The 17787-nt window shown below is 42.1% G+C and overlaps 2 protein-coding genes across 2 annotated transcripts; both read right to left on the reverse strand.

Annotated features, from left to right (window-relative positions):
* Positions 1–51: 51 nt before the first annotated feature.
* On the reverse strand, positions 52–7298 carry grtp1a (growth hormone regulated TBC protein 1a). Its single transcript, XM_054615067.1, has 8 exons — positions 6672–7298; positions 4788–4939; positions 4544–4702; positions 3499–3623; positions 2802–2898; positions 2381–2553; positions 960–1145; positions 52–834 (listed from the first exon to the last, which is right to left on the reverse strand). Exons 1-8 carry the CDS (start codon positions 6740–6742, stop codon positions 742–744), a joined length of 1056 nt encoding a protein of 351 aa, XP_054471042.1. The 5' UTR covers positions 6743–7298; the 3' UTR covers positions 52–741.
* Positions 7299–13408: 6110 nt separating this feature from the next.
* Positions 13409–16814, reverse strand: adprhl1 (ADP-ribosylhydrolase like 1). The gene is made up of 7 exons (XM_054619931.1): positions 16601–16814; positions 15182–15346; positions 14959–15084; positions 14624–14764; positions 13921–14048; positions 13667–13799; positions 13409–13578 (listed from the first exon to the last, which is right to left on the reverse strand). Exons 1-7 carry the CDS (start codon positions 16812–16814, stop codon positions 13409–13411), a joined length of 1077 nt encoding a protein of 358 aa, XP_054475906.1.
* Between the last annotated feature and the right edge of the window lie 973 nt (positions 16815–17787).

The following is a 17787-nucleotide window of genomic DNA, read 5'->3' on the forward strand; positions in this document are numbered from 1 at the left end:
GATCAACACCAAGGTTATTGTTGTGCAACAAAATCTGATATCAGTACTAAGACTGTTTAAAGGGCCACAAAACCCAAACACTGTCCAAACTGGACACAGCTTTGTTAGGAAAAAGAGAGGAGCCCTTTCAATTATACTTCATTCATTACATCATAGTGCACTTGAGTTAATGATTGAGGATTGGAACTACAGCATTTGCTAGAAACCTAAAACACAATCAATAAGTACATGAATCTGATTTTGAAACGTTTGGAAAAATACATTATAATCATTATAATTCACATTTCGTTTCTACAGCAAGTAGTACCAGCATGCAGTTATGCCTTCATTTACCATTCAATGTGAAATACAGCAGACCTCTTGACTGTGTTTACAGCGTACAACACGTTATTTAGCTTTCCTGACCGTGTGCTCCCAAGCTTTTTCGCTACAGTGTCTCTGACTTTCTGGAGTAAAGTGCAAAATATAACGAAAGGGGGAGAAACTACATGTTAATTTAAATTTCCCCGCTGCGGGACTAATAAAGGATTATCTTATTTTATTGCTACGAATAATCTCATTTCAGCCTATAATTACACTTGGGCTGTGTGATTGTCTGAAAATATGTTTAAGACAAAAAGCTCAGCAGTATGTAGTAGTCACAGTGACATTTAGACGGTAAAAAAAGAGAAAAGGTGCAAACGAGCTGTCGGGTGCTCATCCCAGTGGAATGTGTATTGAGAACAGGTTGTCGAGTTTGGTTCAGGATTCTTCTGCAACTAAGCGAGATCGACATGTTGCCCGCAGCTTAGTCAAGGTTGTCAAGGAGAGACTTCCCGGTTCAATGAAGATTTTCTAGGAAGGGCAAGAAACACCAGGATCAGAGGATTAAAGACAGTTAGTAATAAGGGACATCTGTTTCATACTGATTGGTCCGTTTAGTTAATGACACTCTTCATTGCTAGCTCTTCATCTTTTACCTGCATGAAAGCATGGCATTCCTCAACAAATGGTCCACTGGTGATCTGCTTGAAGGTTTGGCAGACGTCCGGCAGTGACTGGGCCTGCTGAATGAGAGCCTGGTTGTGGTGGATCAGGGTCAGAGCTACACGGAACAGGATTTTAGAGCCCTCGTAGAACAAGCAATCCCATATCCGCAGAACTGTCTGCAGAGAAACAACAACAGAGAAGAAAGTCTCACCAGTGAACACATGCACAGTGATGCACAATATGAAGTTTAACCTGCAGTTTGTAAACGCTTGCAAAATAAATTTGCATGCGCGGTTGTTTAAGCAGCACAGACGGGACCTCTCGACACACACCTACGTGGATCTAATTTGTGGGCGTGGACGTTGACAACGATTTGCCCTCGTACAATAGAAACGGTCCAAAACATCAACAACCAGTTGTTCCGGTTAAATGAAGAGTCACATCCAAGCACCACCAGCTAGTGTAAGTATACTACTGAAAATGCCCAAATATCCTTTTGGTCATCATGGAGTAGTGAGAGACCTGCTGTATTTCCAGGGCACCAAAAAACAATGCCTTTCTACATTGTGAAGATAGAAGGAACAAGTAAGGAGAAACAATGTGTAATTATCAATTTACAACTGAAATCTGTTAGACGGTTAATTTGTTATTTTTCAAATATTTTTCTTCCCCCATGATGCACCTCCTTACCAGCAACCTTAAAACTACAAATTTGCGACTCGGGTGCTGTTCTCAAGTCGAGCAGAGGAAAACCGCGGACACTGCCGCCGCAACCCTGAACCATTCGTGGAATCGGACATTAGTTTAGAATCGTGTCCTCGTTGCCGCAGTAACAACTCCTTCTGGCTGGCCGCACTCTCTGTCTCAGGGGGAGCGATCTCATGGAAATAAGCATGAACATCTGCAAGTGTTACGCCCTCCTAGTGAAGCTCTGTGTATTTGGACAACAAACAATCATCCCCGCCCATCCCCAGGCCAACAGAGGGAGTTAGCAACAACAAGGACTGTTTATGTGCTAGGTTTATCCATTCCACATGGGAAGAAAAGGAAGAACAAAAAGCTTATTTCTCACATTTGTTTTTGAATCCATTCAAAACAGCGCTTGAAAAGTGTTTTTGAACAATGTGCTTTGACAGAGTTTTGATCATTTAAGTCATTAGAAGCACATTTTAACAACAAAACGTCAAAGTTTACAATAACTTTGCTATAACATAAATGCATTGTATAAAGTCTTTAATTTCACTTACCAGAATTTGTCTCAGACTTGCCACATACTCTGTTATCAAGCTCTCCTAAACTTTTGTAAAAAGCAACTTTGACTAAAGATAAAAAAGTATAACAAATACAGTGCAGTCACAACGGCAGGACTTCCCTGCTGTCCGCACTATGAAACACACACAGATGCACTCACTTCTACTGGTAGGACGTCTATGAAGAGACAGATGAACCATCGGGAGACCACCAAGGTCCACATGACATTGTGATCCATCATGGTCTGCCATACTCCGGGGATCTTAACTTTCACCAGTTCCCCCAACACCTCCTGGTCCGTCTTCAGCCCCAGCATGGCTGGAGTGTAGTAGTCTGTATCCGCGCACACACATAATTGCGAGTTAGACATCGCTGTTAATGTACCGATATAAGCAAAACCATTTTTTGTAATAAAAAAAAAAACAGCATGAATGGAAAAAAGTTTAAATAAATATAAATTGTAACATTTCCTCATTTGAGTTAGTGCACAACATAAATCAGAACATACTGTAGGTCTTAAGCCACAGACAGATAAAGCAGGCCTATAGTATTATGATCAGAACACCTCGTCACACACTCACCTGGTAAAATTCTACCAAGTAATGCATCCATCAGCCAGAAGGACTTCTCTTCATCTTTTGTGATGATGAGTAGATACCCAGCTATGAAGTTCATCCCCTGAAGACAAAGGAGACTCACACATGTTTCTAACAATCCTGTCAGAGCAGTTTTTATTGGAGACAGTGGAGCTCTTTAATAAAGCATCCCAGATAGAGAGCAGTGAGTGTGTTCACTGGACATGAAACACAGGGACAAAACACTCAAACTGAAACATGCTGCGTATGGTTAAACATTGACGGGTTTCTAGTTATACTTCATAAGAGATGTAACCATCAACACAGCCCGGCTGCCCATTTGAATTGCAAACCAGACTGCGTATGCTCTGGCAAATGAAACCTTTCAAATGCAAATGATTAACGTAGGCTATGCTGACACAAACAGCCTCTCTTCAGACACATTTGCTTTGAATACTTGTGCAGTCACTAATACAAAAGACACGACGGGATGATAAGGATTTCACCCACTCAAATATATATTGTCCTATTCCCTTTGGCTAATGAATATTAGAGTACATATTTAAGTTTTTCTTCTATAAAATCACTCTGATAATGGACCTTCAGCACTTGAAATCTTTGTAACATGTGTAGGAAGATGTAAGATGTAAGAATGGTATCATGGACGTGTCTATTTCCGGCTGGACCTAGGCAGGAGTATTACCTGACAGTAGCCCACAGCTGGGTTGTGGTGGCCATAAGCCACCAGCACATTGTACAGAGCTTTCTGCTGACATGGGTTTGATGTCTTGCGGAACTGGACGTTGTCTGGAAATGTTCTGTTCAAGTCTGAAGGAAAAAGACCACACAGAAACTTGTATTGCATGCTGTGTGTTTATGGGTGCGTGACAGCAAGCTTGTTTAAAAGAAGAAGCGAGTCCAGATCAGTCTTGGTTTCATTAAATGTCTGAAAATAGCTAAATAATATAATATATATATATATATATATATATATATATATATATATGTTGTTTGCAGGTCAAGCTAGGAAAACTTCTTAATATATAGTGTGTTGTTTTGTTGGATATTTGACTATTTACCACACACACACAGCTAACTCAAATATATGAACTGTTTTACCAGTGCTATTTAAATACTAAATGGAGGGCCCACAGGTGGGGCAGAGATAAACGTACTTGCCACAGCATTAACTTTTGCGTCAAAACAATGCAACAACACCTAGAAACATACAAAGTCACATTTCTGGTCTAACTTTGTAATGTGACCCGGGTACTTGCGTGGTTAAGTATTGTATACCTAGCAATCTCAGAGGCAGAGGATAAAATGATTGTGGCTGTGATAACTTTCCAGAGTTTTTGGTCACCAAAACTGGTGCTACTCAGTGTGCCAGCTGTGGCTGGCAGTTGTTTGGGGTTTTTGCAGTGTGTCTGGCACTGTTGATTGTAGTCAGCAAATCAGTAACCGTTAAGCCGAATCAGCATACTGACCGCATCAGCAACACCACAGGATGTCAATGTCAGAGCAAAAAAAACCAACTTTATAGGCAATAATGAGACTTATTATCAAATTGTCATTGGAGTGACAGTTATTGGTCAGTTAGTTTTGTACCTTCATGGTGATTGTTCAGGGTTCTCTAACAGAAGAAGTGAGGTGATGTGCTGGTTCTTTGAGGTTGGCTTAGTGTGTGTCAGGGCTTGTAAGGAGATCTGAGCTAATATAGGCAAATTGAAAACGGTTCACGGCCTCACCTGTGCAGATGGTATCCACCAGTTTGGGGTCGTGCTGGGCACCGAGCAGGGACTGGAAGTGTCCTGGGTTCTTCTCTAGCTGGTCTTGAGCCCCGCTGGTTGCCATCCAGATCAGAGCCCGGTGCTCATTGGGGATCCCCTTGCGTATATAACGCTTTACTGAAGGAGAGGAGGAACATTCGAGTTTAGTTCAGCCTAATTGCGTGTGCATGAGAATACAGGCGTGTTCAGTTTTCACACTCACGTTTTACATTCTTCTGCACCTTGCTTTTGCCCTTCAGTAGCTTGGACCACTTGATGGATCGTCGGGTGAGCACAACTAGATACTCAGACATTAGCTCCTCATATGACTCATAATCAAAGTTCTTTGAGCGCTGAAAGCCATATGGATCCACGCTGAGCCAAAAAGAAGAGTTAGAAACTGTTAACATAAATGAAACAGATCAAAGGGTGAAAGATTTGTTTGTTTCAGTATTTCACAATAATCATCAGAATTAAGAAGCATTTAAATCATAGCATTGTCAATCTCCAAAAAATTGAACAAATTAATCTAATGAAAATCCAGGGGACCTTTGCAAGTGCCCTGGTGTATGTGTGCTGGTTGTACATGTGTACTATGATGTAATCTATTGTATTTGGAGCAACTAAGAGCTCTGAGAGAGCATTAATCAGTCTAGTATCATTTACCTGCTGGGGCCTCGTCATCCCCACTTACTTAGCACCTCATTCAGGAAAATGAGATTGGATAAAGCTATTACAGCACAAAAGAAAGATTCAATTGTATTAATGTAATCTGATAAAGCATGTGCATCTACATTACTTCCATATACAATCTGGTTGTAGAGGAATAAAGTTGTGGGTGTAGGTGGCTCAACCTAATGCCTTAAATAACACGATAATCCTCCTGCAGCTTAACCCGTTCACAAGAGCAAAGTCATCCCTGCAGAGAAGAAATGCAGCTACGGCCCAGCACTGTGGTAGGCATCTGTTTCAAACACGTTCAAGGACACTTGAACCGCATATTCTAGTGTTTATATACTAAACACAGTGCAGGCTCGAACTAGTACGGCTGAGTGAAACTGGGTGAAAATAAAAGGTATCATTAGGTAAAATGACATGTTCCTCATCTGAGAACAACTTGGTTGTCAAACAAAACGCTGTGTGAATGTGGCACCTGATGGCAGGTGTTGGTTTGGGATATCGGTCACTGTTTGTTTGAACTGGCAACAGCTCCCTTCTCCTGACGTTCAACATAAACTGCAGAGATGAATGTGTGGATTGCAAACATTAACAAAAAGCCAAAAATGCTATAGCCTACGTTTAGCCTACATGTAGACTGAGTGGATAAGACCAATAAACACACATAGTTGCCAGTTTACTAGGTACAACTCAATGAGAATAAGATAGTCTATTACAACAGGGCTGCAATAAAGTTTATTATGTATATCTTATACAAGATAGAAAATATAACGTTCAGTTTTGTGCAATTGTTTGAGAGGTGTTGATTGGACTTTATGGTAAATAAGGAGACTGTTGTTTCTAATATTTAGTCTACCCTTATCGATATATTATGGGTTGTACAAACTATTAGAAAACACAAATGCACCTCTCTAAAACACTTTCAAAAAAAGGTGAGTGCACAATAATCTTCTTGAAGATTGGATTCATAATGAGGCTGTTGGTTGTATCTGGTGTACTAAATAACAAAAAACTGTAGGTTAGTTATATTTGTACATTTTGAGATTTTTTGAGTTTTATTTGAACCATCATGTGATTTGACAAAAATGTTTCCAATTTCTAATGAGCAAAACAGAACTATAAAAATCACCAGCATGCCAGTGATGCACAACTTAATTTTTTCTGTCAATCAGATTAGTCAACTGAGTAAATGTATTGAGTTGTATAGAGACATGCTGAGGCTTGCAGTAACGTTATCCCCACACATTTCACATTTAAAAACATTTGTTGTTCCAATTTCCACAAATTGAGGGGTAAAATAATAATAATAATTGAAAAAATAATAATAATAATAATCTGCCTCTGGATTTACTCATCAGATCAGTTGTATTAGCCTCCCAAACGTCATGATATCTGGGTGCAAAGGTCCGTAAGGAGTCCGGTTAGATACCTGTTAACTCTGTCCTGAGCTCTGCCGTCCAGGGAGCCGGTCCGATCCGTCGCCTGGCTCTTCTTCTCCATTGCCCTTTACGCTCCAGTGATATCCTGACAAATCTGTGCTAGAGTCTCAGCATGTATCCACTGTGTTGTTTTTCTCCAAACAACAACAACAACACAAAGACAACAATTCAAAAGTGCACAACATTCATGAATGGTGAAGTCACGCGTCCACGCTCAGCGGTAACTTTTCTCCATGTTTGCGTGCAGAGACGCGGCCGCTTCCCGTGCATACAATGTAACTTTCTTGTTCTCGCTCGCTTCTTCACATATGTATCTATTCTCTGGGGTTCAAGCCGTGTGGAGAGAGCGGAGTTTTCCTTGAGTTTTGTCGCCATCCACATGCACCTGCTGCTCGCTCCTCCGACTGCAACGAACCGGCCCGGAGCACCTAACAACCCTCCACGGCGGACGGCTCCATGAACGCAACACGCCGTGGTCCACACACAAGTCTCTTCCACTCCTCTGGTCCGCACACACCGCCGGAGCTTACTCCGTGGAGGACCGGGGAGTCGTGACGTTTGGACCCAGGACTCGCGTCATTCAGACCTAATGCTGCTTTCGAGTGATTCCCGGAACATCCCACTTCAGAGCTCTCGTAGGAATGGCGAGATTTGTGACTTAAGGCGCATTCATGGGGCTTTGGTTAGAAAGATGGTGAAGTTCAGCATGTAGACCCACTAGAATCTGGAAACCACTTTTACAAGAAACTTTGATTTTTTTTGTTGTTGATAATACTCTTTATAATGTTCTGTAAAACGTTTATGTATCACTTTGTATTTTTCCCATATTAACTCAAAGCAACCCTTGAATTGCACAAGGCCACTGCTGTCCCCATTTGTATAAAAATGACAAAAAATATATATTTCAGAACATTTAGTAAAATCGTTTTTATGCCATTTAACACATCACAGACACGGCCAACAGCTTAAAGGTCACATCAGCAACTCCCTGATTTAAAAATGTCAAGGGTCACCCCATTCTTTCCAGACGGTGTTAGTAAGTCCGATAACACGTGAAGGCAGCAGACGTGCGTAGTAGCCGCGCCCTCCCCTCTGCAGCCACGTAGCACAGGTGAACGCAGCTCTCTGCTCACCTGAGACTGCTGGGCAACGTTGCTCCAGTCAAATATAAACAAGTCCGCCTCAAGGGTGATTCAGAGGTCACACAGTCCTTGCAAATCATTTGTAAGTTTACAGATAAGATTGAGTTTAGATACATTCATTAATTATTAAACAAACAAGGCCCAGGGTTTATGGCACTCTTCAGTTTATCTCTTTCTGTCCCAGCAGCACAGCTTCACATCCATGTGGAAACCTTTTGATGAATGTATTATATCTTATGATGAGATAATATTATCATTAAAAAAATAATAATCAATAAATGGCTTTAATGTCTTGCTCATATAAGAATGCTCTTATATTGAAAAAGGTGATGGGTATCAAAATGATGCAAACGTTACATCAAGTCGCCAGATTTCAATTTGATTATGTGCTAATGAGATCATCTGTAGCAGGGAACTGTGTCGTAGGGTCGTTATACACTTCCTGGCAGGACTGTCGCTAAATGACTCCGAAGGTTGTTCTGGTGGCTTTTTAGAGGCTTTCTTGTAGTAGTTTAGGAAAGGAAAAATCATGTGGGTATAGAGATGTGGTTGGTGTAACTTGTAGTCAAAAGAGATCAAGTAATGAACACATGCACTTTTTGGATTTGTTTCATTCCCATAAACACCACAAATATAATCACAGTGTGTTTGTATGACTGTGTTGTATGTTGTTCACTGTTACAGTCTTTGTTGAAAGTCATGCTTAACCAAACCTAAATCAAATTACTTGAAATGAGATTTAAGCATTTCAGCCCTACACACACAGAGACACTCAACTATTACACCATACTCTTCGTCACCACTGCTGTCCATCAGGATAAGCCTTAGGATGGACAGATGATGTATCATCTAGGCCTCAATCTTTTCATCCATAGACTCATGTTTCAGCGGTGGTGTAATCCCACTGGTGGGCGTGGTTAGATCTGTGGGCAAAAGATGAGCTTCCAACCACTGACAGACATGTTTGGCACTGCTGTGTGAAGCCATTCATCTGTTCTGGGAAATTGTCCAAGTGTCCTCTTTTGATTTAATTGAAGATCATGAAAATGACGTGATGTGTTTGGCCTGTCCCTCAGTGAGTAATCAATACACACTGCAGCCAGTTTGTATCAAAAAATGTTTACATGCATTTAAGGTCTATCCATGGTTGAAAAACTACTACGATAATCATATTCGTCTGTGACAAAAATGATTGAAATAAGCAGCATTATTGGATTCCGTTATAGATATGAGATGTTTATTTAAAATAATGAAATACCGTGCTGCTTCTTTTTAGTTATACATAAATAAAAGTGAGTTTTACATCTGATGTCATTTTAAATAATACAGTTTACAGTTTTACTTGAGCAGCATAAACCTGAAAATGTATTATTTGGCTTTGGAACGCCTCCCCGGGAGGAGCTGGGAAACACTTCTGTGGAGAAAGGCATCTGGACCCAGCCCGGCCCCGGATGATGGATGGATGGATTAACATAGATTTATATTGAATAACACCTTCAAAATGTAAAGCTGTTTACAGTCAAACTTAACATTTGATACCTAGTCTTCATCATATTATGCAGCGTGCCCTACTTGTTCATTCTCTACTTTATACAATTAGGAAAGATAATGACACTGATTTTCTGTCATCAAGCCTTTGGACTGAAGTGATCTTTTTCTTTTATCTTATCCTTTATACTTATACTTATATTGTAGAGTCCTTTTATAAATGTATATACAAATACACTGAATGGCGTTTAATACAAGCCTATTGAAATATTAAATAATCTTTGAATCAACAATGTTATGATAAACATGTCCACAGCAGTGCAGTTGGTTCTGCATGACCAATTTTTGGCCCACATATCTATAGTATGTACTAGCTTATGGATGAAAAACACCAGTTCACTTGTTGCTCTCACTGCATTTTTTGCAGCTGTAACTTTGTATAAACTGTGTATCGTTGCTGATGTATGAAGCCACATTGAGAGCAGTTGAAATCTTGATTTGAACTCCTTGTACAGTAAAAGGAAACAGTGGACACAGTAAGATAAGATTGTGCATCATTGTGTGTTCGTTAGTACCAACCTAGAAAGTAAAGGTGTCGGTAAATCGTATGACTTTGGGTTTATATGTTTGTTTGACTGAAGGATCCCCGTAGTTGATTGTTTTGTACTTTGGTCTCTGTTTTGGATTGCCTCTCTCAGGTTGAATCTCTGGAGATGTAACAGCAGACGTCTCTCTGTCTTCAAAAGCAGCCTCACTGGCGGTGTCCTCAGAAAGTCTGAAACCTTGCGGCACACTTGTATATTTTAAGTCCATTGTATTAACTTCCTCTCCTTCCTCCAGGACCTCCCTGTCTTGTTCAGGTGGTTGACCCTCTGTAGGTTTCGTTTTTGTTGTTATGAGGGTTTGTCCCTTCATGTTATTTGGACGGCAACTATTAATTCCCATTGGAACCAATCCAGTGTTGGCGGCAGTCATAGAAGTATCACAGTGTGGTGGTGGCATTGCAACCGAAGGATTTTTAGTTTCATGGTTGGATGCTGATTGAGCGGAGAAATCATCGACATCTTGTTCAAATCTACGAACACATGGGATGACGTACTTGGGCAACCTTTTCTGAATGGTCACAGATTTGGTTGGATCTTCCACTGCTCCGTTTCCCATGAGGCTGTGGCCTTTATATGTAGAAAGTTCTTCAATTTTAGGCTCTAAAGGGCGTCTTCCTTCAGTTGCTGCAGTGGAAGGTTCATCTGTGCTCGTGTTTTGTGGGGCTCTATGAGGAACTTCTGTCCCCAAGTTAGGTTTCCTTTCCAAATGTGAGTTTTCTGATGGCTCCATAGAATATAGTTTAGGAGAGGAGTCTACACATGTGGACCACACAGGACAGCCGGTCACGATGGTCGCCACATGCCACTTCACTTGGGCTTCTACCTGTGTAAAAAGCCTGTAAGGCTCTGGGAGCGACTGCTCGGTGACGCACGTTAAACACAGCAGCTCTAGATGTGCATATTTTAACTTGTTGGTGATACTAGTGTCTTCTCCTCTAGTCCGAATTTCCCCACATTCCTCTGACCTCCATCCCTTAACATCGTTATCATAAGCTTGATCTTTAATACGGTTTAATGAGCAGTGAGCTTCAGAGTTTTGATCGGAGTGCTCGCTCCCTGTTTGTCTCATTCGCTCTGCTTTCAAGTTATTTTTTTCGTTGACTTTTGTTGAAACGTCCGCTGCCTGCTGTTGTTTTTGTTCCCGCCCGTTTGTAGTTTGATTTCCTTTCAACTGCCGTCCAACAGACTTGCTTTTCATTTGCTTGCGTTGGTTTCGTTTGGTAACAGTTTGATCCAGCGCTTTTAGGAGCTTACTTTCATGACAAGGTACCCTCTGTCTTGTACTACTTGTCACCTTGACTCCTGCAGAGGGCTTTTCATGTGAACATTTGAAGTCACGTCTCGTACAAACAGTGGCCATGGACTCAAACCTCTCCATCAAGGACGATAGGAGGATCCCTCTTCCGACCATCATTGGTTTGATCGGCTGTTTCTTCAGCGTGTTCTCTCCCTTTTCTTTTTGCTCAGCCACGGCGAACTTGGCAACAATATCTTTAACTCTGCCCCTGGTCTTCATTCCTGGATCTCTTCTAGTCTGCTCCTTCTTGTGTATGTCATGCTCACTGTCTTCGCAGTGGTTGACTTTTCCTGACACTCCTCTGCTGCAGGACAGGGTTCCTACCTCCCTCTGGTGGGTGATGGGAGGTTTGGGTGTGGTCCGTATGAATTTGGTTTGGAGGAGCTGGAATGTGGTGAGACGCCGTTGTATTAATCCTCCTGCTTTTTGCTCTCCTCCATACCTATCCTTTTGTAGATCCGCCAAATATTTATTAGGGATCTTGTAACCTGTCTCAGCAGACTTTCCCTTGGTCATTTTATGCTCTTCAGGAAGCTGAACAATAGTACAATTTGCCTGAAGATGCTCAACTCTCTGATCAGGCCAATCTGTGTTTCTTTCAACTACAATATCCGACCCAGGCTTCTCTGGGTTTCTGTTGATGGTGGTCCACTTGGGCAGATCCTGTGTAAGGTAACGCAGGAGACTCTCCAGAATCCCTCGGAGAACAGGACGGCAGTTGCGGTCTCTAACCAACTTCCTCAACATACTGGCATCAGGGCAGATACTGGTTTTCCGAGAATCTGGTCTATGGAGAATAGAGGACATGTGAAACTTAATCCCTGTAGCCATTTGCAAGTAAGCATATACCTGATTAGTTACGGATACTGACAGTAGAGTTGAAGGTTGATACCCAAACCTTAGCTAGGCCTTTTCATTTTCTTGTACTGTTTTGTGTATGTTTTTAGATAGAGTAGCCAAGGCAGGGTTTACCGTAATATATGGAATAATGGCACCACACCATTTTACCAGTTTGTAAATATGGGACCATATAAAACTAGTTGCAATAATCCCTAAGAGGACAACTTTTTATCTTTTACATATTAATCTTCAACCTTAGAGATATTTTACTCAATAAATGGTATTTCTACTTGAACTGGATGTACCAGAAGTCATCCCACCCCTGCAGCAAAGTAGAGGAAATAAAATGTTCAGACTTGAAGTGAAGTGCTCCAGCAGTGTGAACTTGTTACAGGTGATTAGTTCAGGCGGATTGCAGAGGAGGGTTGTGCAGCAAGAAGAAGAAATCAGGTATGAGAGAAGCTGTCCATCAAAATAAATGTTGTAGTTAAGATAAAGAGAGACAGGCACTTCATGCACGATAAATATATGAGTCCATTTTAATGTTCATATCATATTAATATTCCCCATGTCAATGTGCTTACACAATATAGTACAGTGCAAATAATAATTGATCACAGTATAGATACAATAATTACTACTTTACAGCTCAATAACATTATGCAAACAACTTAAAGTCATTCTTTTTTTTAAAACACCACATGTTGCATGCCAAGATGTATGTAGATTAAAACTATCTAAACTTACTGCGGGTAGAGACGTATCTTTAAATCAGTTAGGCTTTATTAAGTTTTCTAAATTAGAATAAGATACTACATGACACAACATGACCATTTCTTCTTGTTAATACAGGTTAGCTTTAGAAAAGGAAAAGGTCAGAGAAGAAAATTATCTTAATGTAAACTAGCCTCCTATTCTCAGTTAATATAAGTTATAAAACTCCAAGCCTTTTCTTTTCCCCCACAGTTCTGTCATTTAATATTGGGTTAAGACAGGTTGTTCCTCCCTGCCAGCATCAGAACATGGCATTTATGCAAGCGGATTGCAGATGTAGCTTCTGAGAGATGATCTCACAGGAACTAGGCTGAAGCTCAATACCCTAACTGGTCTCCCTTTTGATATTCCACTGCCTTAAACCTACGGTGATAGGTGCTTCAACTCTCCAAATCATGACAGGCATGTGTCTTTAAAAATGAGTTGAGGGCAAGAGAGGCCGAGAGAGGACAGGATGCAGCCTATGACTATTGAGAGACTGCCAAGGGACTAGAGGGTAGCTTGGGACAAAGGAAAGCAGGCTGACAGCCACGTGCAGTTCCTCTGATAGGCAGTAGAGTTCAGGCCAGTGAAGAGCAGGATTACTTGTCTGTGCACTTCTCTGCAGATGCTGCTTTGTAAAGCTTTTCTCCCAGCTCCTCCAGACGCTCTCTTTTGTCCAAATCCTGGTACAGTCCTTGGGGAACCTGACCCAGGCCGTGCATGAGGCCAAAGAGACACCCTGCAATCAGCCCTGTTGCCTCACTCTCACCTAAAAAAACAGCATTTTACAGAAGTCAAAGGGAGCAGGCTGCATGTTTGATTCTGTCTGTGTTTAATTATGTCGTGCAGGTTCTCACCTCCATGGAACATGGCTCGTTTACACAGTTCAGCCCAGTCACTCCCTGCCGCCAGAAGGGCATCGTAGGCTATCATGGGGGCGTCGTGACCTCTGCGTCCCGCAAGGCCCTCTGAGCTCCAGCGCTTATACATCTGTATGGACGAGCAAAGAGTGACAGCAGCACACTGCTCTTGTTAGGAGTTCGGTGAATGTAAGCTTTTCTTTGTCTGTTTGTATTTCTTTTTTGTGTGTGACAAGAGAGGCAGGATTTACTTTGTCCGTCTCCTCAGCATCATAGCGATCAGGGAACGAGGGTTTGTTCTGTCCTTCGTTGTCTATCTCTCTCTCTTCTAGGTAAAACTGCCACTTGGCCTCAAAGTAGAACCAGTTTTCCTGATACTCTGCATAGAAGTGCACAAACACACATTACTGGTTTCAGACTCAAAATGACACTTTTGAAAAAAGTAAAAAAGAAAAGAAAACATTGAATATAAGGCGTTTTTGGTTGGAATAAAAGAAAATCTGCGGATTGATTAAGTAAAACATTTGCTTGGTAAGATTTCTTGGAATAAGAGATAATAAATTATTGTGAACAAAGCTTGAAAAACTAATACTAAAAAAGTAGTAGTATATTTTCACATAAGATATTCAAGATGTATTGTCTTAAATCAAGTCTCTATATCTCACTGAAATGTTACTCGTTAGGTAATTGTGTCTTGTAGATATTGTGATGAGATATTTTGACTAGTTATTTGATAAATATACCCGGTAAGATTTCGCTGCTCATCAGGTTTTTGCAGTGCATCTGATGGTCTGACTCTCTCAGACAGATGTACATAGAAAACTCATAAAACTTTTATGAGAAACCTGTTGTTATGTTTATTTTTATTAAGAAGCTTCATTTGACCTCGATCAATCAGCCAAACCATAAAAATTATGCACCCAGTCACTAACACAGACAGAAACACAGTCTAACCTGGCATGTGTCGTATTGTCTTCCTGCAGTAATCCTCAGCTCGAGGGATGACCTTCATGAGCTCGCGGCCCCAAGTCACGAGAGGTTTCCCCTGGACCGCATAGGATGCAAACAGTGCTGTTGTCAGGGCGCCCAGGAATCCTGAAGCCAAGAGTGACACCACAAGTCACTACACCAATTGAGTCTATACTGACATGTCAAACTCAAGAAGTAAATAATTGTTATTGCAGCTAAAATGTTATGAGCAATGCTTTACAGATTATCTGCAGCACAATAATTAGCCTGTAGTTTGATAAGATTTGTGTGGATAGGTAAGAGACTGCCAACATTGTCACCTGTGGGGTGGTTGTGGGTCATTCTGCCGATCTCAATGCTGACCTCCACCAGGTTGTCTATTCTCTCAGGTTGCCAGTATCTCATACCCACACACATGGCCTTGGCAGCTGCCCCAAAGCCGGACCCTGGACATAGAAACACGTGCACACATCCAGACACACATTTTCATACACTGTCTTTCAGTTGGAAATAGAGAAAACACTATTTAAAATCTCCAATGACCTTTTTCATTAAAGGGTGTATGCCAGGCGAGCAGGAAGTTATTAGGTTTGAGGTGAACGCAGCCCTCCACTGTGGCAGGATCAGGAGCTCGGCCCTGGAGAGACACCATGGCTTCAACATAGAGACGCACCAGCTCCCGGTACAGATCCTCCAGACACCAGTAATCTGGAAAACACACACACACACACACACACACACACACACACACACACACACACACACACACACACACACACACACACACACACACACACACACACACACACACACACACACACACACACACACACACACACACACACACACACACACACAGTGACTGAGGGTCATTAGTGATTGGCATGCAAGGCCAGATGAGTGGTGCTACGCTGCGCTAAATTTAGCTTCAGCCTGCCACGCCACAGATTAGGACCAGCATGCCATTGGGGCGAGTGGAGTCACTTCCACACACCATGAGGTCAACTGTGATCCGAGAGCAGACCCCACAGCCATCCTGCTAGAATTTGTATATGTGTGCACCGATGTGTGTCTGTGTGTGTGTGTTTGTGTCTGTGTGTGGGAGAAAGAGCGTTTTTGTGAACAAAGAAGCATCACCAGATCATTATCATCAGATTCTGTCACACAGAGGCTGAGGAAGGATTGATTTCAAATCTGTCAATCAATGTGTGTAAAGAGGAAGTTGGTTTAATTGAAGTTCTTTGTTCTCTGCTTCAGATAAGAACGTGTTACTGTATTTCTGCTGTCAACATCTGCTTTAACGCACTGTTATTCAGTCACTGGTAAGAATAATGGCAACGCAAACACTGACATTAACAACATTCATTCCACTCCATGAGTTGTTTGTGAGTATGTGTGCAGGCATGCTGGATTGTATCTAAATAGGGCTTCCTAATCTCAATAGATGTCACCACCATGTCACAGTGCTGCTGTCATTGGCTTTGAACCGCATCCGCAGCCAAACATGATACCGGTAGATTATGGAGGGGTCTGACCTGCTATTGTTCACTAAAGGAGAGCTGAGGATCAGCTTTTCCAAAGTAGTCTATTCTGGACTTTTCTGCCCTGGCGGCTCCTGACCACACTGCAGGGGCTTGAGATGACATTTGAGTGATCTGCAGTTAGGCTTCTACTGACATTCTATCTTTGATGACCATGTGGCAACAATGGATTGTTGTCATTCAAAGACGCTCTGCCAGTTAGTGATTAGCAGCTTCCTTTGACTGTATAGAAGAAGCTATTCTGGTCCTCTTAAATGTAGACCGTACTGGTGTCTCTATATTTGATTGAACAGATAAATAATTAAAAAGCTTTTGATTTTGAGTGAAGTGAGACAGAAGAAAAGAAGCAAATGAATGTGTACTTTACTAAGATTTCTGCTCTCTTATTTTCCTCTTTGACAATCATCGTTCCTAAACGTACCTGTAACCATTGCTTCTGCCGTGGTGATGTGCATCAGCGTTGCATCACTGAGGGGCCAGTTATCAGGGTCCAGTTTCTGGGCACCGAGCCCCCCCAGAGAGGCCAGTTCCTCTTGGATCTTCTTGCCTGAGATGCAGCGTTCCCAACGGCCCTTTCGATAGCCCAAGGCATCACCAACGGCACCCAGAACCATGGCTGCCTTGAATTTCTCCATGATACCGGGCTCAGCTCCCGTTGGCTCAACAAGCTGAAAAGAGATCTTCTCCTGGGATTTGGATGGCTCCTGGCACAGACAGCTGATCTTCTTCACCACCTCAGCAGACTCAACATCACAGAACAATGCAAACAGAACAAACTCTCTTGCCCCAAAACATCCTGAAGATCTTCAAACAGCCTCAATTACTCATTTGAAGATTTCCGCTTGACGTAAACTACCTTGGACCTCTGTCTCCACTACGTAACAAGCTCTACCACCTTCCCACCCTCAGAGCTCTCGTCTAGTTTCTCATCAGTTGACACACACGCACACTCACTCTCAGTACCAAGGGCGGGTGGACACACACACGAAAGCATCGCGTTATCAGCCACAGCCTCTTTGTGTTGGGCAGTGGGTAGTTCAGCTGTGATCAGGTGTCTCCTAAAAAGGCAATCCCCATGGCTTCAAAGCCTCAAAGCTTGGTGGCTGGGTGTTGAGTGGTAATGGGAAGAGATGCTAATCTGCCACTGGGCTGGAGTGGAAGCCTGTCAGCTGGTGCTGGACCTCGTTGACATCCCAAGCAGCCCCATGGGACGAGGGTAAGAATGGAGCATCATCCCAACTCCTCGAGCCTGCCTCCTCCTACATTGAAGCTCTTCAGTCTTTACCTCGCTATTTTACTCTCCAGTTATGTACACAGCATCCAGGGGTTCCCTTTCCCTCTCAGTGTCTTTAATCTTCACCAAATGTCTTGATTTTAACCCTTTTGAGACCATCAGTTTTCACTGACACTTAATTTTTTTATTTATCCGTTGGTGAATGTTGCCCTGAACATGCCCAAAGTAACAGTAGACAAAGCATCACCAGGGGAGCCAATGATGATGATATGCAGCAGGAATGCAACCTGATAAGGGACAACTGTTACCAAGCTGACATTTTTTTTTTCACACACACACACACACACACACACACACACACACACACACACACA

The sequence above is a fragment of the Anoplopoma fimbria genome, chromosome 2, assembly GCF_027596085.1.
Source record: "Anoplopoma fimbria isolate UVic2021 breed Golden Eagle Sablefish chromosome 2, Afim_UVic_2022, whole genome shotgun sequence".
NCBI lineage: Eukaryota > Metazoa > Chordata > Actinopteri > Perciformes > Anoplopomatidae > Anoplopoma > Anoplopoma fimbria.

What these genes read in the sequence shown, in the direction of transcription:
- grtp1a (XM_054615067.1), bottom strand. Translation starts at nt 6,742, where the DNA reads ATGGAGAAGAAGAGCCAGGCGACGGATCGGACCGGCTCCCTGGACGGC. An exon ending in GGTGGATACCATCTGCACAG is followed by an intron (nt 3,624 to 4,543) that starts GTGAGGCCGTGA and finishes TTTTTCCTTCAG; the next exon opens with ACTTGAACAGAACATTTCCA. An exon ending in AATGCCATGCTTTCATGCAG is followed by an intron (nt 835 to 959) that starts GTAAAAGATGAA and finishes TGCCCTTCCTAG; the next exon opens with AAAATCTTCATTGAACCGGG.
- adprhl1 (XM_054619931.1), bottom strand. Translation starts at nt 16,814, where the DNA reads ATGGAGAAATTCAAGGCAGCCATGGTTCTGGGTGCCGTTGGTGATGCC. An exon ending in GACCCACAACCACCCCACAG is followed by an intron (nt 14,765 to 14,958) that starts GTGACAATGTTG and finishes TCTTGGCTTCAG; the next exon opens with GATTCCTGGGCGCCCTGACA. An exon ending in ACGAGCCATGTTCCATGGAG is followed by an intron (nt 13,579 to 13,666) that starts GTGAGAACCTGC and finishes CTGTTTTTTTAG; the next exon opens with GTGAGAGTGAGGCAACAGGG.